General features: G+C 37.7%; 2 protein-coding genes across 7 annotated transcripts in view; one reads left to right on the top strand and one right to left on the bottom strand.

Annotated features, from left to right (window-relative positions):
• Positions 1-768: 768 nt before the first annotated feature.
• Positions 769-14,052, bottom strand: LOC106873477 (transmembrane protein 161B). The gene is made up of 2 exons (XM_014920863.3): positions 13,986-14,052; positions 769-2,549 (listed from the first exon to the last, which is right to left on the bottom strand). Exon 2 carries the CDS (start codon positions 2,500-2,502, stop codon positions 1,045-1,047), a length of 1,458 nt encoding a protein of 485 aa, XP_014776349.1. The 5' UTR covers positions 2,503-2,549; positions 13,986-14,052; the 3' UTR covers positions 769-1,044.
• A 3,725-nt stretch (positions 14,053-17,777) lies between these two features.
• Positions 17,778-25,375, top strand: part of LOC106873476 (armadillo repeat-containing protein 2) — a 50,155-nt gene continuing 42,557 nt past the window's right edge. The window contains exons 1-2 of one of the 6 annotated variants that reach the window (XM_089347756.1): positions 17,778-18,609; positions 19,090-19,187. In XM_089347756.1, the coding sequence (XP_089203882.1) occupies positions 19,177-19,187 (11 nt within the window). In that variant the 5' untranslated portion in view covers positions 17,778-18,609; positions 19,090-19,176. Of the gene's footprint in view, positions 18,610-19,089; positions 19,188-19,540; positions 19,859-25,375 lie in introns of those variants that run through there. The other 5 variants (XM_089347757.1, XM_089347758.1, XM_089347760.1 and 2 more) reach the window with 5 other exon arrangements.

Below are 25,375 nucleotides of genomic sequence, written 5' to 3'. Positions count from 1 at the left end.
CAGCCCATGACAACCCATGCCAGTATAGAAAGCAAACAAAATGTTGTTGATATATCTAACCTATGTTGAGTTCAATTACCCAATATTTTTCAAGAGAAACATTAAGAGTTTTTTCATATATCTTATGGACCAGGACACAGCATCAGTGATGCTACCTGAGGTCATTGGATATTTGGGGTCATTCAGCAATTATACACCTAACCAGTATTGATCAAGTCCCAGTTTGTGTCCAATAGGCACTACTCCATCCAGGGTTCGCATTTAATTCAGTCACCTGTCACCTTCTGTCAACACATTTAACTTGACTCCCTTTCACTTATTGGCCCCTATGATGCTCAGCATGCTGCAAGTTCTGCTGAAAGGGATCATCTGTGAAACCCTCACATCCCACCTCAATGGATCCACATCTTGCTTGCTATCTTTTACTTCAACATAACTCCACCGGATCAGCATACACTGATCTCTTCCCCTCACCTCTTCAATAAAGTTCTTTCATGAAATGGAGACTTCTAACAGAACCACCAGCTTGAATGCTTCAGAGATCAGCACCACATTTGGCCTAAACGATGTTGAAGCAGACAGACACAAAACAAATGTAGTATTAAAGAACAATTGCTTTTGGATTTCAGTGTTCAAGATGTAACCAGTTTTTGCTTAAATTTCAACATGCTAACAGACTAGATTCAAATCAGACATAATTAGCTAGATCTAAAAACATACTGAAATGTGCTTATAAGAAAAAAGAAAGAAAATGAAAATAAAAGACCATTAAGAAAAAAATTGTTTAATAAGATTTTCACAAAAAAATGTTAGTTTTTAAATACAATATATATGAACATTTTTCATTATGTACATATGGCCGAGAGAGAGAAAAAAACAATTAAAAACATGAAATTATAACTTGCATTGAATTTTTTAAATTGTTTAAATAGTTCTTGAGCTGATCAATCTTGAAACACCAACACACACACACACAAACATTCATGACTTATTTTTTTTTTAGTTTCTTTTTTTGTTCTTTCTCAATGATGTGTAATGAAATTTTCATCCAACATTAGACTTTGTGTAGTAAAGAGTACCAAACACTGATGTGGTAAACCAAGCAGCTATAATCCACCAATTCAAAAACGACAGTAATCCACGATACCAAATGGAAGTGAAGATACCACGAATGTTTGCTATAGCTGTTGTCACCTGGGCGACAGGATCTGCATGAGTGTTATTCAACTGCGAAAGTATCGTCGTTGGTTTCATGATATGTTCTACACCTAAGATGCTCTCCCAAGAGTAATCACCCAAAGTCTTCAACAGAAACGTTAAGAACAATACAAGTAGAATTGGTGTGAAGTACTGAAGAGCCACAAAACACAGGTAATAGTAAACCCGAGCAATCATCTTCTGGATTTCAACGTTTGAGATACGGCCACTCTCCTTGTGCATAATTTCAACACGTTCATACGCTAGATTCAAATGGGACTGTAGATATGTACTCATAAGGCCAAAGCGCAACAGAAAAAAGACAGCTATAGCTATTAAGCGAGCTGTTTCAAATGCTGATTCACTCATAACTTTTACAGGAGTTCGCCAATGAAGTCCACATAAAAGATCTCGAGCCACTGGCTTCACCCACATTAATAAAATAAACATCGGAAAAACAAAACTAATGTAGAGCAATGACTGTAAAATAGGCTGACCTTGACTATAGTTTAGGGCATCAACATGCATCTTACCTAAACGAAGTCCAGGAAAAGTGACAAATGCTCCTATAAAGGCGCATAAAATAGCAAGTACTATTTTGAAAGTTAAAAGGCTTATTGGCCCCTCAGATCCTACCCCTTGTTCTTTCATGAAGACCATAGCGTTTTCTGAGAAATTTTTATAACCTTTTTCCAAGCCAAATTCCAAGTTATCTTCACTGACAATTAATACTCCCATTGCTGCCACCAAAAAGAAAAACGAGAAAGTGATGCAGAGAATTCTTTCACCCCCATCTTCGGTTTGAAAATAAACAGAAGTCTGCATGAGGAGGATTCTAAAACAGAACCCAAGAACCAACAAACACCAGAGGATGCTGACATTTAGCTCTGATCGAGATAATACAGAATAATAAATCTCTGTTATAATGTAGACAATCAAAGCACATAACGAAAAATCCATGAGCCACTGGAATTCACCAAAATAGTGCAGTGGTAAAAGATCTTTGGCTTCAACCTTGGCAGTCTCTAAGGTAAAAGAAACACTCCGAGGTACAGTAAAAGACTCTGTTTTTACTGATTCTTGGTTGTTATTCCGTCGATAATCCCTTCGATGCCTTGCTTTCGTTCCTCCTCCTCCACTCATGGGTATTCCAGCAGCAACCTTTAGTTCTTCATTTGTAGGATGGAGGTAACGTACCAGGCGATTTGACAGAATCCACCTCCCAAAAGAGTAATAGCGAGACAGTTTGTACAGAAATGTAAAAGCTATTAAGCTAAAAATCATCTGCAAACCAAGAACAGCCATGTTTCTAAACTTCCAAAACTTAACCAGCCAATGACATCATGGGAAATCTACAAAATAAAAAACAGGAAGAGAAGATACTTTAATTAACAAAATATACAATAATTGTATTTGGAAAATTCTTAACAGTTGAATAATCATAATATTGCATTGAGAAATTAAACATTAAATATACATGTCATTGGTAAGCCAACTTCTTGCCTTCCCAACATGGTTTTAGGTTCAATCCCATTACATGGTACCTAGAGCAAGTAGTCTTCTACAATAGCCCAGGGTGGACCAAAACTTTGTGAGTGGATTTTGAAGATGGAAACTGAAAGAAAACCGTTGTGTGTGTGTGTGTGTGTGTGTGTGTGTTACTGTCGCCTTGCCTTGACATGATGTGATAGTTGTAAGCAAGTGTCACCTTCATATAAGTGGTGTCCTTCATTTCCTAGAGAAATATTACCTTACTTGGAAACAGGTGAGAGACGGTGACAGGAAGGACATCTAGCCGTACAAAATTTGCTTCAACAAATTCCATCCAACCCATGCAAGCATTGAAATATGGACGTTAATATGATGATGATGGTGATACTCAATAAACGATTTTCAAAGTTTTTATATATACAACATACTGGTGTTCAAAACAGTTACATTAATTCTAAAGCAATGTTGTGAAATGGTGTAGAGAAGAATAGTCTTTTGGGGACATAAGCCTTTAGCATTCAGATTACTCAAATGTCAAATATAAAGCTTATTTATTCACATTGTTTTGAATTGATCACACATTATTTTGTAGCTTAGAGATTTTGATGATCTGAATGTTTATTTTTTAGACCGACATTGTAGCATAGGTATGAGAAGTTGAATCTGGCCAGTTTGAACATAAAACAAGATTTTTGGCCAGGCATGAGTTAAGACACATTAAAACATCATCATCATCAATTAGTGTCCGTTTTTTATTCTGGTATGGATTAGACAGTTTGAGTGAAACTGATAGGCCAGAGAGCTGTACCAGACTCCAGTCTGATTTTGGCTTGGTTTCTATGGTAGGATGCTCTTCCTAATACCAACAACTCCAGGGGTGGTGTGGGTGCCTTTTACACGTCACCTTCACAGGTGCCTTTTTATGGGTCACTGGTACTATCCATGACCCCGATGTCACTTGGTCTGACGAGTCTTCTCAGGCACAGTAAACTACAAAAGGTCTCAATCATTTGTCATCGCTTCTGTGAGACTCAACATACAAAGATCATGCTTCACCACTTCGTCCCATGTCTTCTTGGATCAGCACTGTTATACAGCTGTCCTCGTACATATGCATCACATAACCATACCAGCTCGGTCGTCTCTCTTGCACAGCTCATCTGATGCCCAATTTTTCTCAAGATGCTTACACTCTAAGAGTTGCTGAAGTATGGAACAAACTGCCGGCATCAGTTGTAAGTTGTCGGAGCACTGCATCTTTCAAAACTTCCATGCTTCCTGAGATTCACCAACACTACACATGATTTTCTCCCCTCCATACACACGTAAGCATGTATCTGACTCATACACTGTTCACTTACCAGACATTTGTACAATAGTTCATATGCTTTATACACTTCTGACAAGTTGTAGTGCACTTGAGCACTGTATACAATGATTTCCTTATTATTTTAATCAAATAACATCTATAATAATGTGATATATTTTATTAATGTATTCATTAACTAACTACCCAATTAATAATAAAACTGAAATTTAATACAACCAGTACACGTTGTTTAATTGGTAACGTGACCTAACTGACGATAGCAATCTCTCCTTAAAATACTAAATTGAAAGAATTATCTCCCTTAGACTGCTTTACATTTAAGACGGGAAGCAACACAAACCGATGTTTTTTTAACACATACAAAATTATATTTATCAAATATGTATAATTAAATACATATCAATAGGTGTGTATTACACACAAAGATTCATATACATTTGCATATATATTTTCAAGGAAACACACGGAAGAGAATTTTGTAGAAAATATAGAAGTTTACAAATCTGTTGAAAAAAATATTCCTTCACTAGAATCAATATAATCGAAAATGCTCGAAAAATAGCTCCCCGACATGAAAGCTGTCCAATGACAGAATATTACTTGTGCATAATCTTACAAGCTTGCAAACCACCCCCAGCCAACCGCTTCTGCTCACCTTGAATCTTGAGGGGCCACGTGGGCGACTGATTGCTACTATTTATCTTCTTGCAGTTCCTGTTGACCATTTTCTCTCTCTCCTAAATGCGTAGTTCCGCTACAAGAGCATTCTCTGCGCCACCCAACCCCTCTTTTCTCATACTTTAACCCCTCATTACCAAGCATAAAGCCCCTTTTCCACTTCCTCGGTGTTCGTAGTCTTCATAACTGCATGGTAACCTCAAAAGTGCTAGTAGCATGTAAAAAGCACTCAGTACTAACGCTGTCAAGTGGTTACCGTTAGGAAGAACATCCAGCCTAGAAACCATGCCAAAGCAGACACTGGAACACTGCTTGTAGTCCCATCGGATTCTTGTCAAACTATCTGGCTTACGCCAGCATGGAACAGGGATGTTAAAAGATGATGATGATGATAATGGTATCTTCTTTGACCTGTAAGTTTTATCATACCATGTATATACACTTCTTACTTCAAGTAACAAGTAATTGTATTCTATTATTACTGAATAAACATCTATTTTAGCTACTCAATTTGAGCAATAATTTGGTAGAATCATTAGAGCATTGGATAAAATGCTTTGGAATATTTCTTCCAGCATCTTATGTTCCAAATTCAAATCCTACTTATATCAATTATGTTTTTACTATTAAACTGACCCCAATCAAGTACTAGGGTCAAAATTTCATCAACTAACTTCTCTCCCCAAATTTTTGGCCATGTTGTATTTTGAGTTAATATCATGTTGAGGTCAATTTTGCCTTTCAACAAAATACAAAAACCAATCAAGTACTGGGGTCAATTTAATCAACTAAATTCTTTATTGATATTTCTGGGCTTGCACCTATATCAAATTCTGAGTTCAAATCCCACAAAATCAACTCTGCCTTTCATCTCCTGGGTTGAGTTGATAGAATAAAGTACAGTCAAGTAATGAGGTCATTACTCAATTAACCTCTCTCACCCAAATTTCAAGCTTTGTACCAAGGATCAATAGCAAAAAGAACCAATCAAATACTGGGATCACATTAATCTACAAACCTCTAACTCTCAAGATTTCTAGAGTTAAACCTATGTTAGAAACAATATCACTTACTCGACTTCATCAAATTTTGCAGTTGCAAAACAAATTCTGACAGGAGTGGCTGTGTGATAAGTAGCTTGCTTATTGGATTTGTATTGAACAATATTTTCAAGGGGTTATCGGTCGACGGGCGCCGGTGCCTCTCCCATTTCTATTCGCTTTTCGTTATCATCCTCATCACATTAATGTCTTTGTCCAGCCCGCAGCTACTACTCTGTGTACAGCCCTTGTGGCTAATTTCAATGAAATAAAGTAGCTTGCTTACCAACCACATGGTTCTGGGTTCAGTCCCACTGTGTGGCACCTTGGGTAAGTGTCTTCTGCTATAGCCTCGGGTCGACCAAAGCCTTGTGAGTGGATTTGGTAGACAGAAACTGAAAGAAGTTTGTCGTATATGTGTGTGCGTGTGTGTGTGTGTGTGCGTTTGTGCATCTGTGTTTGCATTTCTTTATTGCCCACAAGGGGCTAAACATAAAGGGGACAAACAAGGACAGACAAAGGGATTAAGTCGATTACATCGACCCCAATGCGTAACTGGTACTTATTTAATCGACCCCGAAAGGATGAAAGGCAAAGTCAACCTCGGCAGAATTTGAACTCAGAACGTAGCGGCAGATGAAATACTGCTAAGCATTTCACCCGACATGTTAACGTTTCTGCTAGCGCGCCGCCTTCATGTTTGTGCATCTGTGTTTGTCCCCCAACATCGCTTGACAACCGATACTGGTGTGTTTACGTCTCCATAACTTAACAGCTCAGCAAAAGAGACCGATAGAAGAAGTATTAGGGGTCGATTTCTTCGACTAAAGGCAGTGCTCCAGCATGGCCACAGTCAAATGACTGAAACAAGTAAAAGAGTAAAGAGAGTAAAGGCTGGATATAATTGTATTCACTTCACTGCATTCCTGTCTGTTATCAAGCTATTCTTTTCTTACAACGGTTCACTCTATTCTACATATTATTTCAACACATCAAGTAGATCAGTGTCCAAGAGAATCTGGTAGCCAGAAATTGTGTAGAAGGTGACGAGCTGGGGCAAAATGCTTAGCGGTATTCTGTCTGCCGCTACGTTCTGAGTTCAAATTTCGCCAAGGTCGACTTTGCCTTTCATCCTTTCAGGGTCAATTAAATAAGTACCAGTTATGCACTGGGGTCGATATAATCGACTTAATCCGTTTGTCTGTTTTTGTTTGTCCCCTCTGTGTGTAGCCCCCTGTTGGCAATAAAGAAATAAGAAATTGTGTAGAATCCTCTTACGTGTGTGTGCATACACACATATTCTTTTATTTGTTTCAATCATATGACTGCAGCCATGCTGGAGCACTACCTTTACTTGAACAAATCAACCCCAAGAGTTATTCTTTATAAGCCTAGTACTTATTCTATCAGTCTCTTTTGCCAAGCCGCTAAGTTACAGGGATGTAAACACACGCACAAACACATATATATAAATGACGGGCTTCTTCCAGGCTTTGATCAAACTGAGGCTATAGAAGACACTTGCCCAAGCTTCCACACAGTGGGACTGAACCTGGAACCACGTAGTTGGGATGACGAAATCAGTATCATCATCATCGTTCAACGTCCGCTTTCCATGCTGGCATGGGTTGGACAGTTTAACTGAGGACTGGTGAGCTAGAGGCTGCACCAGGCCCCAATCTGATTTGGCAGAGTTTCTACAGCTGGATGCCCTTCCTAATGCCAACCACTCCGAGAGTGTAGTGGGTGCTTTTACGTGCCACCGGCACGAGGGCCAGTCAGGCGGTTCTGGCAACGACCACACTCAAAAAGTGTTTTTATGTGCTATATGCACAGGAGCCAGTCCGGCAGCACTGGCAACGACCACGCTTGAATGTTATTTTCCAAGTGCCACCGGAACATGTGCCGGTAAGGCGACATTGGCAACGATCATGCTCGAATGGTGCTTTTCACAAAACAAAAATGAAATGGAACACAAAAAAAAAAATCCTTCTTTTCAATATTGTATCACTGCTTCAAGCCAACTAGTGCGATTATGTAGTTACTGAGGGTGCAAGAAATAACAATTCCTCTCAAATCAAGATTTACTGTTACAAATTGAAGAATACATTAACAAATATGGTCCTGGAGATAGTCCAAAAATACAACATGGCCACATCTAGAATGTCCTAGAACAAACTACTGATCATCAGTCTGCCTTAATGGCAGATAGATTCAGAGACTCAAAATTGATAATCTACAACAGCCAGTTTCACTAACACTAAACTAAAATTCAGAAAAGCAATATAAAACCAATATATTTCCGATCATAAGGGGCAGAAACATTAGCATGCCGGGCAAAATGCTTAGCAGAATTTCATCTGTCTTTACATTCCGAGTTCAAATTCCGACGAGGTTGACTTTGCCTTTCATCCTTTCAGGATTGATAAATTAAGTACTAGTTACATACTGGGGTCGATCTAATCTACTGACCCTCTCCTCAAAAATTTTGGGCCTTGTGCCTAGAGTAGAAAAGAATATATTTGCTATCATTAAATATTTTTTCATATTAAAATGGTTCTAGGATAGTATCCTCCAGTATAGCCCCGGGTCAACCAAAACCTAGAGAGTGAATTCAGTAGACAGAAACTGAAAGAAACCTAGCTGGCAGAAACGTTAGCACACCAGGTGAAATGCTTAGTGGTATTTCGTCTGTCACTGCGTTCTGAGTTCAAATTCCGCCGAGGTCGACTTTGCCTTTCATCCTTTCGGGGTCGATAAATTAAGTACCAGTTACGCACTGGGGTCGATATAATCGACTTAATCCGTTTGTCTGTTCTTGTTTGTCCCCTCTGTGTGTAGCCCCTTGTGGGCAGTAAAGAAATAGGTATTTCGTCTGTCTTTACGTTCTGAGTTCAAATTCTGCAGAGGTCAACTTTGCCTTTCATCCTTTCAGGGTCAATAAATTAAGTACCAGTTGCGTACTAGGGTCAATCTAATCTACTGGCCCCCTCCCCAAATATTTCGGGCCTTGTGCCTAGAGTAGAAAAGATTATCTTTTATTTGTTTCAATCATTAGACTGCTGGGTTTCTGACTTGGAGAACTTTGGTTGCAAAAAAAAAAAGATCCAGTAATTTTTTTTTTTGTTGAAGCCTTGTATATTGATGTCTTTTGCTGAACTGTTAAGTTATGGGCACATAAATACACCAATGCCAGTTAAGAGATGATGGGGGAACAAACATTGGTACACACACACACAGGGTGTGGTAGAAGGGTTGCCCCGATATCAAAGGTCAATAAAAAACAAACACATGAAGATGCATGTAAAAACTTTGTATTTCTATGAAGTTCAGTAAATGCCATTTTTTTTTTCTGTTTCAGGTAGTACCCACCATGGCCTGGAGTGGAGAGCATCATTTTTTTCTTGAATCTTCATGTGTTTGTTTTTTTATTAACCTTTGAAATTGAGGAAACCTTTCTTCCATGCTCTGTATGACTGGTTTCTTTCAGTTTCCGTCTACCAAATCCACTCTCAAGGCTTTGGTCAGCCCAAGGCTATGGAAGACACTTGTCCAAGGTGTTGCACAGTGGGACTGAACCCAGAACCATGTAGTTGGGAGGCAAAGGGTTTTATATCTCTTTGACTTAACATCACAACAGATGTAAACAAGCATCACCGTCATACAAGCAGTGTTGCTCATTTCCAATATTTTAGGAAAACATGTCTGGCCATGGAGAAATATTACTTTTGGTTGAAAACAAATGAAAATCAACAAACAGGAAGAGCATCCAGCTGTCAGAAATGTGCCTCAATGAGTACCACCATCTGACCAGTGTAACAAATCAAAACAATGATGATGATGATGTCTATACTAGAAAGGTGGACATGGACAGTATGAGGTCCATACCAATACGTTCTGAGTCTCAAAAACATCAATCACAAATTTTGGCAAAAGGCCAGTAATTTCGGGGAAGGGAGTGAGTCAATTACATCGACCCCAGTACTCAACTTTATTGACCCCTGAAAGGATGAAAAGCAAAGTTGACCTCAGTAGCATTTGAATCCAGAATGTAAAGATGGACGAAAATGTTGCTAATTATTTTGCCTGCCATGCTAATGATTCTGCCAGGTTGCCATATTATCTGAGTCATCATCATCATCATCGTTCAACGTCCGCTTTCCATGCTAGCATGGGTTGGACGATTTGACTGAGGACTGGCAAACCAGATGGCTGCACCAGGCTCCAATCTGATTTGGCAGAGTTTCTACAGCTGGATGCCCTTCCTAACGCCAACCACTCCGACAGTGTAGTAGGTGCTTTTTACGTGCCACCGGCACGAAGGCTAGTCAGGCGGTACTGGCAACAGCCATGCTCAAAATGGTGTATTTTACGTGCCACCTGCACAGGAGCCAGTCCAGCGGCACTGGCAATCAAAATTGGTTTTGTTTATTTTATGTTGTGTCGTGCGATATGATATGCTAAAGAAGTCTTGTTGAGTCCAGTAAAACCAATATCGTAGCTGTGGCCAGTACTCCCACACTGGCTCCCACACCAGTAGCATGTAAAAAGCACCGTCCAAACATGGCCGATGCCTGTACCCACTGACTGGCCCCCATGCTGGTGGCACGTAAAAAGCACCATCCAAATATGATCAATGCAAGGGTTGCCTGACTGGCTTCTGCGCCAGTGGAACATAAAAAGCACCCACTACACTCTTGGAGTGGTTAAAACTAAGAAGGGCATCAAGCTGTAGAAACTCTGCCAGATCAGATTGGTGCCTGGTGCAGCCACTGGCTCTCCAGACCTCAGTCAAACCGTCCAAACCATGCCAGCAGAGAAAACAGACATTAAGCGATGATTCAAACAACTACTCAGTCTCTTACAAAATCTTGATTCTAATCAAAAACATTTTAGCCCTTTAGCATTCAGATTCCTGTCAAATATATTATCATCATCATTTACCGTGTGTTGTCCATGCTGGCATGGGTTGGATAGTTTGACCAGGCTGGCATACTGGAAGGCTGCACCAGACTTCAGTCTGATTTGGCATGTTTTCTAAGGCTGGATGCCCTTCCTAATGCCAACCACTCCAGCAGTGTAATGGGTGCTTTTATGTGCCACCAGCACAGGTGCCATTTGCATGACACCGGTAACTACCACAACTGTGATTTTACTTGGCTTGATGGGTCTTCTTTTCAAGCATGACAATGCCAAAGGTCTTGGTCATTGCCTTCATGAGGCCTAACACTCTAAAGGAGCTTTTCACGTGCCACTGGCATTGGCCACTTTGCATTTGTGAGGCCCAACACTCGAAAGGTGAACGTTTGTTTATTCACATAGTACAGGATTATTCATACATTATCTCATAGCTTTGAGATTTTGATGATGTGATTGTCTGCTTTTAGAATGACACTGTAGGGTAGGTATGAGAGGTCAGATTTGGCCAGCTTGAACATAAAACAGGAAGAATATTTAGGTCAGATACAGTAGGTTTAAATGCTAAAGGGTTATATTGTTTTGGTGGGGACTGAATCAGGTACAATTCCTACTGTAAATACATTAATAAAAACAGACTGAGCTTTTCCAAGACACAAACTTGAATACAACATTACACATAAAATTTCTGTCTGACTATCATTATCATCATTATTTTAGTGATCACTTCTCCACGCTTGCATAGGATGCACAGAATTGGATGAGACATTTTCTACAGCTAGATGCCATCCCTGTTGCTAACCCTCACAAGCAGGGTAATATTCCCCCGCCCCCCATAGCCAGCCATATTCTCCTGGAAGACTGGTAACAAACAACACCACTTGTAAGACAGGGATGCTCATTTACAATTAGCATGTCACTATTTGCTACAAAAACAAAGGAGACACTTTATACAGTTATTTCGCATAAATCTAAGTAATTTCGAAACACTCTCCAACCAATTTGTTTTGCATGTAAACCTATCTTAATTATTAGATGTTTGTTGTATTATTATTCTTAAAGATAATCCTCTCACAGACAACAAAGCTCTACAGAGCAATACCAAATATACTTAACGTATATTTGGTCATAATAATTATGAAATATTCCTATAACCCATAGTTTTGCCTATTGTAATACATTCATAAGAACTCTCAAGAAACAATTTATTTTTTTTGCTTATCTGCAAATTATGGCCATGCGAAGAAGACTAATTAATCCCATTTTGTAAAAAGGTGAGAATATACATATTCTAAACCAGTCGCTGGAATTTTGCAAAGGAATTTGCTTCATAATCATTTGTGAAAAGTAATAAATAATCTTTTACAAGAACCAGGACAATGTAATTATACCAGTGTAGTACAATACTAAAAGGAAACAAACGGACATAATAACTACAGAAATCTCATAAATATCTTATATATATATATATATATATATATATATATAGACAAAACGGATACGAACCATATAGACGACATACTGGAATCTCTGAATGTTTTTAAAAATTCTAAAGTATGGTGTTTATTATTTATAAAATATACTATAAAATTGTAATTAAGTCATTTTAAATAGTCTTAGAAACCACAGATTCCCTCACTGGCCTATAAATATTATTTACAGTATGTGTGTGGAATTCCCGAAAGTCTAAAAAAAATTCTAACATCTGTCTGTAAAGCAGACGATAAAACGGTAATTAAATCAGTTTAATTAATGTTATGTAAAACAATCATATACTTGTAAATTTGATGAAAGTTGCATGTGAAATCTAGTGATAAATAAATAACATTGTCGTGCGATGTATTACACGATTTGGACACAATTCGCGACACCGATGTCCTTGTTGTCAGTACAAGTCATAAAGACAATAATTGAAACTAAAGGTTATATCTTATCATAATCGATCTATGGTATTTCGAAGGACCAAATTGAGATTTATATACAGAAAGGAATACATTAAAATTAACAGATTGTATATTTGATTTTAATATATAAGGATCGAAGATAAATTTTAAGGGGAAAAATATTCCGATGTGTACAAATAAGTTAAGGAGTTGGGTACTGAATAATTATGTAGCAAAAAATCCTTCGATTAATTGAAATTTTTCCACGCAGAAAGAGAAATAAACCAAATATAAAATAACTAAGCATGCGACTAGGTTTCGAGTTTTAACTGGATCCAGTTCAGTTTGGAAAAAAAAACAATAGGAATCCCTGTGCGACGAGAGAAATCAATATTGCAAATAAAGACTGCTACAAAAATAAGTAGCAACTATAAATAAACTATGTAACTGAGACGTTTTAGTCGACCAATGCCTACATTTGGCCCTAAAATTGGCGCAGGTTTAGTACAAATGTTGCGTTTTTTAACTGGGGCGAGAGGGTACCTTAATGTGACATCAAGTAAGCCTATGTTTGACTGCAAATGCAAAACTGTTATAATTAAAGCATTAATTTTGTAAAAAGGTTCAAAATATTAATCAAATGAAAGTAAACATCTAAATATTTTCAAATAGAATAAAAGGCACTACAGATTAAGAAGACAGAGATGCCGTGGCTGAAAATATGGCAAAAAAAAAGAGGAAATCTTTAACATTTTCACAGTAGCGAAAAATCTGATTATCTCAGTGTTCGAAATTGGTGATTGATTTATAAAAATGAAAACAAAATCTTTACTTTACTTTTTGATTCGAAAAAGGATGATATTAAAATCATATTTTCTTTAAGCTTGTCACTTTAATTTATTTATTTCGTCTCAATGACTCCAACATGCACTTTTTCAATCATAATTTTTCTAACTCTATAGATTTACATAATTACCATGTGAAATTAATAAAATTAGAATCACTGCAATTTATTTGACAGTGTAATATCAGCAGAAGGTGACCATCCCCGTAGACTAGCCACAGTTATTGGAATCTTTTAGTGCAAAGTAAAATTTTCGGCATCGGAGAAAAAGAACTATTCGGTTTCAAATCCTGCTCCTGCCTTTTCAAAAGCATGAACATCACAAATTCTCCAATTATTTCGGCCCTGTAAACTTGATACAGTGTTTCTATATTAGTAATTCTTCTTACTATTAATTTAATTAGCGTAAAAATTTGTAATTTGCACACAAATGTTAAGCGACAATACGTTTGATAAAACAATTAAGACATTGTTAAAAGCAACACTATTATTATCTTCTATCTTCAAACGATTCCACGAAAGAAAATTTCCTATTTTTAATTTCTGCTTACGAGGAGCAAATCATATAAGATCTAGAGAAACGAATAGAGAAGAAGTGAGTTTACCTGTGCAATATGATTCCACAGCGCACATGGCCGGTTTGGAGTTAAACGTTGAAGACCGAACCTCACTGAAGGTTAATACGATTCGACAAGGTTGTCTGTAAAAGCTTTTGTGATTCGTTGTTTCTCAGTGTCAGAGACAACGATATTATACACATTGCGATTTCCGCTTCCGATCTTCAGTTCTAAACAAGGATTTAGCTTTCGCTAGTTATTAATCCTTTCGTCTCTTCCACACTTGAGGAAGCTGTTATTATTGTAGAGATGTATATTTCAATCGTAGATAATCAAGTATTATCCCCTGAATTTACCAAATACAAACGAATATCATTTTTTTTTTGTGTGTTATTATTGCCAGCTGGCAAGAATCATCAGCAAGCCGGCCAAAATACTTAACGGCATTTCGTCCGTCTTTACGTTCCGAGTTCAAATTCCGCTGAGGTCGACTTTACCTTTCGTCCTTTTGGGTCGATGAAATAAGTACCGGTTGGACACTGGGGCCGATGATCTCGACTCACCCACCTCCTCTGAAATTGCTGGCCTTGTACTAAAACTTGAAACCATTTTTATTCATTATAAATATATTTTAAACATATAAATATATTGTTTACTATAAATATCGCCTGTTTGGCGATCTTGTCGAAAGATCGCCATATGTACGTTTTTTTTGTTTCCTTAATATCTTCCAATCTTTGTACTTTATTTTCTTTATTTTGCGCTTAATTATTTTATTGTACTTTGAAAGAATGGTTAAGAAGTTCGCTTCGCAATCACAAGGTCTCGGGTTCGATCCCACTATGCAGCATTTTATTCTAGAATAATTTACTGTGGTTTTGGATCGGTCCAAGTTTTGTAAGTGTAATTTGGATAGACGAAAACTGCAATTCAAAAGGTCCAACCTTGCCAAACAATATCCTTTTCTATTCTAGGTACAAGGCCCAAAATTTGGGATAGGGGGAGGGCCAGTCGATTAGATCGACCCAGTACGCAACTGGTACTTAATTTATCGACCCTGAAAGGATGAAAGGCAAAGTTGAACTCAGAACGTAAAGACAGACGAATTACCACTAAGCATTTCGCCGGGCGTGCTAACGTTTCTACCAGTTTGCCGCCTTACCTTGCCAAACAATATCATTCTGATTCTGTGAGAAGCTTGCTCTAAAAGAACAGGCGTATTTTGGGATAATCTGCCATTTGCACGACTGTTCAATAAGCAACGAGCATATAGTGCAGTTGGGCTATCAACTGAATACTTATCGTCGAAACCGACGGAGATTCATTTGCTCATCGCAGAACACTATTTTTGATATGGAAATAAATAAGGAAAGACAACTCTCATAAGTAAATATTTTCTTCAGATGTTCTCCAAATACTCGTTCCAAATAAAACTTTCTAGTTTAGGCAAAAGATCAGCAATTTTCAGGGGAGGGGGTAAGTGATACCAGCGACTTCAGTATTTGACTGGTACTTTAGCTTCTCGATCCTAGTAGGAAGAAAGGTAAAGTTGACTTCTGCGTTATTTGAACTCAGAACGTAAAGAGCCGGGCGAAATACCGTTTGCAGACACTAACGATTCGACCCGTTAGCACGCCGGGCAAAATGCATAGCGACATTTCATACATCTTTACTTTCTGAGTTCAAATGCCGCCGGGGTCTACTTTGCCTTTCATTCTTTCGGGATCGATAAAATAAGTACCTGTTCAGTAATAAGATCGATGTAATCGACTTAGGCCCCTGCCCCGAAATTGCTGGACTTGTACCAACATTTGGTAGGGTCGGACTTGTAGCACGTTTGGTGGGATCGGAACACTAACTGCGAGATTCCTGTTTTCACTGGCAACTCGCCTTGTAGAGATAACTGGTGAGGCTCGTGTGGGCGCTTGGCTGTTCCAGCGCATCAGCCCCGCCATCCCAGCGCCCCTAACTTTTCAACGCAATGTCGAGAATTGTTTTTTGTTTTTTTATAATTTTTAATTTTTTCAATTGTGTTCTCTGTTTTGTCCAGTTTTCTAGTTTGATTTTGTAAAACGGTAAACACTGTGACGGCAATAAAACCGCGCGTTATATTTACTTATAATACAAAATAACCCTTTCTACTATAGGCACAAAACCTAAAATTTTGGAGAAAGGGTGAGCCAATTGTATCACCCTAGTATTCAACTAGTACTTATTCACCTCGAAAGAATGAACGGCAGAGTTTTTCATGCGTATGACGCTGTGTGTGCAACTTTTTCGCGACAATACGTGTATGATCCTTCTTATTATGGCTTATACTATGAAGTGTATAATGCGAGAGGGGGGGGCTTCAGGATTTTTTTTTTTTAGTGTTGTCCAAAAGTTTCGAAAAAATACTATAAAGTGGGAAACGCGATGGAAAGACTTCCGCCCCCGCCCCCCATTTTCTCCCAAATTTGTTTATTTTTGTAATTCTTTTTTTTTTTTTGCCAAAAATCCCCGTTTTCGGATACGGAGGATCCGGAAAATTGCCAAAAATCGGTATTGTGAAAATTTTTCCCCTCCAACTTCTTCAATTTTGACTTTTTCCCCCCAACACTAACCCTAAAACCCTGACCCTAAACCTAAAACCCTAACCCTAAAACCGTAACCGTAAGAACAGAAATGTTTTGAAATTTTGTCCGAATCATGATGTCCGTATTTTTCTGCATATTTAGAAAAAAAAAAAAAAATCTTTAAAAAAAATTTACAAAGATTTTTGGAAATTTTTTTCAGAATCATAATCGCCGTATTTTTCTGCATATTTTGAGAAAAAAAAACTCTGAAAAAAGTTTAAAATGAAAGAAATGTGGGTGGAGGAGTGCTAATTTAGAAATGTCGATTTTTGCCAATTCTTCTGCATATCGTAATCCCCGTAATCGAAAAGGGGGAGGGTCGAAAAAAAAATTGTAAAAAGAGTGGTTGAGGGGCGGAAGTCTTACCAACGCGATTCGTAACAAATGGACACATTTTTATGTGTTCTTTGTTGTAGCAGACCATATGCATATGAAACAGTAATGCTGTGAAACTGCTGGAAATAAACCTTGGTCCCAACTTTTTTGGTGTCGGCTTGACTAGAAAGGGTCTTGTCCTGGCAACTAGGGCAATACCCCTGCATCCGCCACTGCAATGTGTTGAAGAGGTATAATAATAACGAAACATGTTTGCAGTTATTTCCCGTGCTTGTCGGAATTATAAGCCATTCATACATGTTAGTCTTTTCCTTGATGCATGTGTATTTCTTTTCAGGCATTTAATCATCACACATTAAATATGTTGTCACTAAACCATTATTTTTGGTGCAGGTGTCGTTTCTTAGCAATTACCATCACTGATTTATGGTGTTTTCTTTATCTTACGTTTCAAATTCAAATCTTGACAAAGCAAGCTTCCAGCTTTCTGGGATTAGTAAAATAGGTTGAGTCAGATATGTTGTTGTCGGACAGCAAAGAGCGGAAACAAATGCGACAAAGTATCTGGTCCGACACTTTAATATTCCACCCCTCTGGATTTTTACTTTATCGACCACCTAAGGAATAAAAGGTAACAAGGAATTGAACTGACTATCATAAGGAATACAGAAAGGCATTATACCCCGCTTCCGCCGATTCTACCAAATCACCGCTACTGGGTCATTCTAAGGCCAATAATATTGATTTCAAATTTTGGCAAAAAGCCACTTAAGTACCAGTGATTACACTGGTTGATTTATCCGAGGACTAGGTTAAAAAGAAATAAATATGTTCTAATAAAAATATATTATTGTCTTTCATTCATCTTCTTCGGCATCTTTGTGTGTGTGTGGGACAACAGTTGATTAAGTTAAAAGACACCTCTCATTCGCAATGTCTTCTTTATTACGTTAGGAAAGTCAAATAAATACAACTAAAAGCAGTTTAAAGTTTCGAGGGAATAAACAAACATTATTCTCAATTAGATTGTTGCTCAAGTGAATCTAATGACCCAGTCTTCGGCGACAATACTAGCAGTAGGATTTACTAATCCCTGTTAGCTGTATTCACTTGGCGAGAACTGAAAGATAATGAAGTACAATTCTACAAACCCAGTCGGTTCGGTAGAAGTAGAGAGAAAAAAAAACGTGTTTGTATATGTATAACGGATGTGTATATATGCGTGTGTACAGCTTATGAGCTTTCTTCGCTAAATGTATCGCTCCATTTTATTGGCTCGACGTTCTTTATGTTGATGTCGACTGCATGTTCAGACATAGGATCTGGTTTGAGTGGAATTATGGAAGTGGAGCTACTGTCACCGCCACCACCACCACCATCATCATCACAATTATTATAAATACTATTATTTATATTTTTATCATTCATTCGTCAACCAAATTAGATTTTTATTATTTTTTTTTTCTCTAGTCTGACATCAGCCACATAAAATTCTCAGTTGCTATAGAGCAATAATGTAAAATACTCGTTATCACCATTATACAACTTTATAATAGTTAGAAGAAAGTTTCTGGACGTTTAAAATCTTCATAAATTTCAATTTTTTTCAAACTTTATTAGTATTAATTATTAAGTTACCATTTTATTTTACTTTATTTTACTTTTTGTTTTTCTCCTTCGGAATTTGTAATGTCAGGAAACTGAACCCAAAACAAAAAAAGGTAAGGATTTCTGTTTTTATAACGTTTATTCATTTATAATGGTTAGTTGAGGAAGCTGACTCTACAAAATCGAAATACTCTCGTGTTCTTGTAACTACAACAAATGAAGAATGTTACCTTCTTTAATAAACTTAGAGGCCTGACTACATGCAAGCTTGGGGGAGATGAGGAAAAGAAAATCGGCTTTAAAAAACAAAAAACAACAGAACGGGTGGAGGAATTGACGTACGTTATTGTCAGGAATGTAGCACAAGTAAATGAAAGGGTCAGTCGCTTTGCTGAAAATGAGGGTCCCTAACTTGTGGTTCTCGAGCTACATTGACATCTCAAGTATTATTTTACTGACTTTTAAAGAAATATAAATATTATACCATTCGGGTTTATTTTTTCCTATGCTATTTTGGTCGTCCGCATTTATATTGAGTTCGGAGATTTATTTCCTGCAGTTGTGAAAATGTTGAAGGATTTTATTTTTATCAGCTCGAGATAGCAACAACAACAAAGCGTTTTACAGCTGAACCAAACACAACACTGTTGCCATTGAACAAACATATCAGCTGGAGAGCCATGGCGTGTTTGTATGTATCTCTCTTTCTCTCTCTGTAATTGTATGTATATCTCTCTACATGTGTGTGTATGTGTCAGGTTGACTCCCCTCTTTCTACATGTGTGTTTCTCCCCCTCCATCAGTCTCCCTTTCTGACTTTACGTGCTTGTATTTCTCTACGAGTGTCGTTCTCTCTCTCTCTATCTATCTATCTCTTTGCAAGTTTTTGTCTCTCCATTACATGTGTTTTTGTGTGTCTATTTCCATCGCTTTACGTTTGGGTTGTATGTGTCTGTCTATCTGTCTCCATGCGTGTGTGCCTTCCTCTCTATCACTCTCCAACTCTGTCTCTCTCCATTCCCCTCTTTCTCTCTCTCTACCTGAGTCTGTGTGGTCCTCTTCGCTGTTACTATAACAACCACCCATGGATTGAATGAAAGTTAATATTACTCAATTTTCTCTTACTATTTAGACCACACGTACACTCCGTCACACCTACGGAACATATCTACATATACACACAGGTTTTGTTTTGTGATGTAGTTTTTTTTTTTTTAAGCATCTTTAAACAATTATTGGAGATGTTTTTTTCAAACAATTTTGACATTCTGAGATGTTTGTTTTCTTGAAGAAGGAAAATAAGGTATAAAAAAAAAACTCAGATGTAAGACACACTGACCGATTCCACCAAAATATTCAAAAGTGAGCTCGAAATAACTTTATTTGCTTTATCTATTTAATTTCTTTACCTTGTGTAAAAAAAAAAATATTAAACTGAAATTATATATTTTTCTTAGCTAGTTCAAAAATGTCTTTTGTTAAAAAATATTCCATGCAAAAAGATGGGCTTTTTCTATTGCAGGATAGTCTTAGAGTTTCGGACGAACGGGGGGCTTAGGAATATAGGCGAATTATTTAAGGAATATACTTATCAATGAAATTATTAATGAATATTTAAAAGTTTTGACAAAAAATATTAAATATTCGTAAGTTTCCTTCTGTAAAGCAGATTATAATTGGGATGATATTCCTAAATATCTGAGTTCGCGTTCTGGATCAGAAAAGTAAGGCCTACCAGTTCACATTTTCATTATATATGTAATCTTTAGTCATGTAGCTTATTTCATTGCATTAATGCCCGTGTAAGGATATAAAAAAAGATAAGCATTATTTACTCGCATCTAACGTTACCATCTTTCATTACTTGCGAAAGTAGTAGCAGTGGTGGTGGTTGTAGTAGTAGTAGGGATTTGTGGGGACAACAGAAGTTAATATTTGTCATATATTAGGCAGTGATATAACTCCTCGTTTTCCTTGTTAAATAAAACAACAGATCTTTTCTATGTAATCTGAAGAAATCTTTAATAATATATGTCAGTAATATATGACTTTTTACATGGGCATTTGTAAGAATTTACAAGAAAATGAGAAGCTGTACATATCTCAAAAACATAGTTTTAGGTTAGGCCATTCGTAACCATAGATAGATGGATACAGATTTGGGGCTAATTCTACTGATGGAGTGTGGGAATTTGTGACGTTTGAGGAAATTAGCAACAGGAGTTCGTCTCAAAATTAGAATTCTCCCAGGACAGCCACTAAGTACAGGTATCTTCCACTCATAAGCACTCAACACATTCACATCATTAGATGTCCAAAATCGCTGTATCTCTCTCTCTCTCATCCATCCATCAATTGTTTTGGATGTTCTGTTACTTTCTTTATAACTTGTACTAATTTTTTTTCTTTTCAGTTTATGTTACACACATTCAGTAGATCATTATTAGTTTCTCTTTATTCCTCTCCAGTTTTGTGTGTGTGTGCGTGCGTTTTTTTTTTTTTTTTTTCACTGCTAGGATTCTATGCCATATATTTATGGCCAGCCTTAGTAATCCTAGTGCTCCCCAGGAAAGCAAAGTTTCGGTACTCTTTGAAATATAATTTAAAGATATTTTTACATACTCTTTTTACTCTTTTACCTGTTTCATTCCTTTGTCTGTGGCCATGCTGGAGCACCGCCTTTAGTCGATCAAATCGACCCCAGGACTTATTCTTTGTAAGCCTAGTACTTATTCTATCGGTATCTTTTGCCGAAGCGCTAAGTTACGGGGACGTAAACACACCAGCATCGGTTGTCAAGCGATGCTGGGGGGACAAACCCAGACACACACACACACACACACACACACACATATATATACGACGGGCTTCTTTCAGTTTCCGTCTACCAAATCCACTCACAAGGCTTTGGTTGGCCCGAGGCTATAGTAGAAGACACTTGCCCAAGGTGCCGCGCAGTGGGACTGAAGCTGGAACCATATGGTTCGTTAGCAAGCTACTTACCATACACCCACTCCTACGCCTACATGTGTATAACAACCACAGATGTAGTGACCTTGCTGGTGCCACATAAAAAAGAACGTCCATTACACTATGTAAAATGGCTGGCTGTCGGAAGGACATCACCCATAGAAACCATGCCAAAGCAGACAGCAGAGCTTGGTGCATTCTTCTGGCTTACCAGCTGCTGTCAAACCTTCCTACCCATGCCAGGGTGGCACATAAAAGCACCCACTACACTCTCAGAGTGGTTGGCGTTAGGAAGGGCATCCAGCTGTAGAAACTCTGCCAAATCAGATGATTGGAGACTGGTGACGCCTCCTGGTCCACCAGTCCTCAGTCAAATCGTCCAACCCATGCTAGCATGGAAAGCGGACGTTAAACGATGATGATGATGATGATCGTTTTTAGAAAAACATAAATCCGGAGAAGAAGCACACTCTAAGAAGTCTTGTGATCTGATGATACACCATAAAGTTAAACCCTTTATGGACAGGAAACCCAGGGTAACCCCATAAATCTGCCTTCACCAGGAATATATATAAACATATATACAAGTAAATGGACAAACAAAAGAAGGGCACTCAACCAATTTATTGCAAGTTAAATGAATGGATCAAAACAGTTTGAGTCAAGAGTCCCAACTGTTTTGATCCATACATAAAAATGATAAATTTATTTCTACATCTGTGGTTATTATAGACTTTCAAAAATATTTTTAAATTATATTTCAAAGAGTACCAAAACTCTGCTTTCCTCAGGGCACTAGCATTTTTCTATCTCTGAAATTTTTTTTTTTTTATATATACACATGCTGATATATGACCTACGTTGGACTCCTTAATCACATAATCACCGAACCTGGAACTTAACTATGGTCTATACATAGCACTTACTCAGCATTACCTGACACCTTTGGGTCTTATTGACACCATTACCTCTCTCTATCTCTCTCTCTCTCTAGATAGATAGATAGATAGATACACACACTTTTTTTTCTTTTTGGATGAAGACAAGTACCGTGACAGGCTTGATAATTGTTGAGAGATTTCTCTCAGCAAGAAGCCAATGGTAGCCTTGTTAACTCACAAATAAACAATATTTCTCCACCAATGTGGGCATTAAGAAGGCCATCCAGCTGCAGAAACCATGTCAAATCAGATTGTAACCTGGTGCATCTTACCAGTTTTCAGTCAAGCCGTCCAACCCATGCCAGCATGGAAAACAGACGTTAAATGATGATTACACACACACAAATACAGATATGTACACACGTGCAACAGGTTTCTTTTAGTCTCCATCTACCCAATTCACTCAGAAGGCTTTGATTGTTTGTTTGGCCCAGGCTGTAATAGAAAACAATTTTCCATTCCAAGGTGCTGCACAGTGGAACTGAATCTAAAACCACAAGGTTGCAAAATAAAATACTTGACCACACAGTCATTCCTGCACCTGCAATTTATAATATCCTGCTTATTGCACTTCATTATATGGACACAGTATGGCTGAATGGTGAAGAGATCCATTTTACAGTTACAAGGTCCCAGTTTCAATCCTACTGTGGGGCATCATAGGTGTGTCTCTTTTACTATTGCATCAAGTCCACCCATAACATGTGAATAAATCTGGGTAAATGCAAACTATATGGAAGCCTGTTGAATGGATTAAGTCTGTAACTTAGATGTACAGCCTTTCCACACCCTGTATCACTCTGATTCTATCTGAGAGTTACAATAATGATACACATGTCTGTGGAATACTCAGTAATGTACAATAAATTCATTATCCAGGGTCATCTTTGACTTTCAACCTGTCGGATGAAATAGTACCAGTTGTATACTGAGGTCGATGTAATCAACTAGCCCCCTCCTTGAAAATTTCAGGCCTCGTGCCTCTAGTAGAAAGGATTTTCACTTGGAAAGGGAAGTGCTCCCCCACCCCACCCCCAGCAATTTTGTTAAATGGTGGGTGAATGTTGCAAGAATGGTTCGAGTAACTGAACCTACTCAGGTATGCACCTGTAGGTTGACGGAGGACAATGTGAAAAGGGGACACTTGCCCAAGTGGTCAGGGTGATTGTGGTTTTGCAGTGTCTCCATGAGCAGCCCTTGAAAGTCCCCCTGTTTTGGGAAATTATTCGTTGTTATAATTTCATTTTGCTTGTTTTTTTTTTTACTTTCTACACATCTTTAATGTAATCCCATGTTGTATTGTCCTGTACCATCCCCTAATGATTTTTGGTAAACCATTAGTGATTAATAAAGAAAACTTTTTCCTTTTTTTATTTTATTTATTTTTTGGATGGGGGACAAGCTGGTAGAATCATTGGAACACCAGACTAAATGCTTACCTGCATTTCATCTGTCTTTACGTTCTGAGTTCAAATTCTGCTGAGGTTTACTTTGCCTTTCGTCCTGTCAGGGTCAATAGAACAAATACCAGTTGAGTACTAACCTTGGTTTGGTGCAGCTGACTAGCCTCTGCCCTTATATTTTCAGACCTTGTGCCTATTGTAGAAAAAATTATTAAATCAGCGAGCAAGTAATTCCATTGAACAACCAAGTCCCCTTCATCAAAGCTAACAGAGATCCATTTTTAACTTAGAATTCATTAAATAAAGTGTTTGATTTATTAGTTTCATGTTTTTCTTTTTTAATTTGAAGAACACAAACACATGATGTGTCTACTTCACTCAATTTACCTGTACTTTTAGCTGGCCCTTCTTTAGTATCACATTAACAATCCTCTATAGCAGAAAAGTATTGATCTCACAATATTTAATATGATACCAAGGCTCACCTGTGATAGTCTCTTTTTCTATAAAGACTATCGAGTTAAACTCTATATTTAAAGAGTCATGTAATCCAGAACTGGCCTTCCCATAAGGCCAGCTCCAGCTTACATAACTCTCCTTAGACACATACCTCATGTTCCGTATTATCTACAACATATCTTAATGTTTAATCAACAAAGTATAATCTGTCATATTTTTGTCAAAGTAGCACCACATTCTTCATGTTACAGCTTGCTTGCAATCTGAGATGTGGTGTGAGCATAATTAACATTAATCAGCTTTATATAAATAGAGATAGACTTGTGTTAGCTATACTTGTAGCAATTCTCTCCGATGTCCTTCCATTTTGCTCAAATACTAATGACTACACTATCACTACTGGCTCTACTTTACGCATTTTCAACAACATAGGGATAGGCATGGCTGTGTGGTTTTGGAGTTTGCTTGTTAACCATGTGACTTTGGGTTCAATCCGACTGCATGTCGCATTGGACAATTGTATTTTACCATAGCCCCAGGGTTCAAAGTCTTGTAAGTCGATTTGGTAGGTGGAAACTGAAAGAAGCTCATCATTTTAATAAAATGTTTGTGTCTGTTTATATCTCTCTCTTGACATTGTGTGATAGTTGTAAATGAGTGTTACTGTCATACAAGCAGTGTTGTTTGTTTCTAGTTTTCTGTGAGAACACTTTTGGTCATGGGAAAATATTCCCTTTCTTAGAAACAGGTGAGGACTGGCAATGGAAGAGTGTCTCTGAAAATCTGCCTCAATAAACACTGCCTGACCTTTGCAAAGATCAGAAAATGATTGTTAAAATGATGATGATTGATAGATAGAAGTCACCTAGTAATCCAGTAAATCGTTCAAATCTTGAACACTTATGATAGTGACATTCTGTTAACCCTGTAACCTTCTCGTTATCATATTCTTGTTGAAATGATGGGGCTAAAGTATGATAGAAGGGACCAGAGTAGAACAGCCACTACTAAGTATAATAGAAGGAGCCAGAGTAGAACAGCTACCACTAAGTATGATAGAAGGGACCAGAGTAGAACAGCCACTACTAAGTATAATAGAAGGGGCC

This window comes from Octopus bimaculoides, chromosome 2 (assembly GCF_046866305.1).
Source record: "Octopus bimaculoides isolate indiv1 chromosome 2, ASM4686630v1, whole genome shotgun sequence".
In the NCBI taxonomy this organism is placed as follows: Eukaryota; Metazoa; Mollusca; class Cephalopoda; order Octopoda; family Octopodidae; genus Octopus; species Octopus bimaculoides.
The sequence above is the reverse complement of the archived record's forward strand: the minus strand, read 5'-3'. Positions and strand labels throughout refer to the sequence as shown.

Bases quoted from the DNA above. Each gene is read 5' to 3' on its own strand.
- LOC106873477 (XM_014920863.3), bottom strand. From the start codon at position 2,502: ATGGCTGTTCTTGGTTTGCAGATGATTTTTAGCTTAATAGCTTTTACA.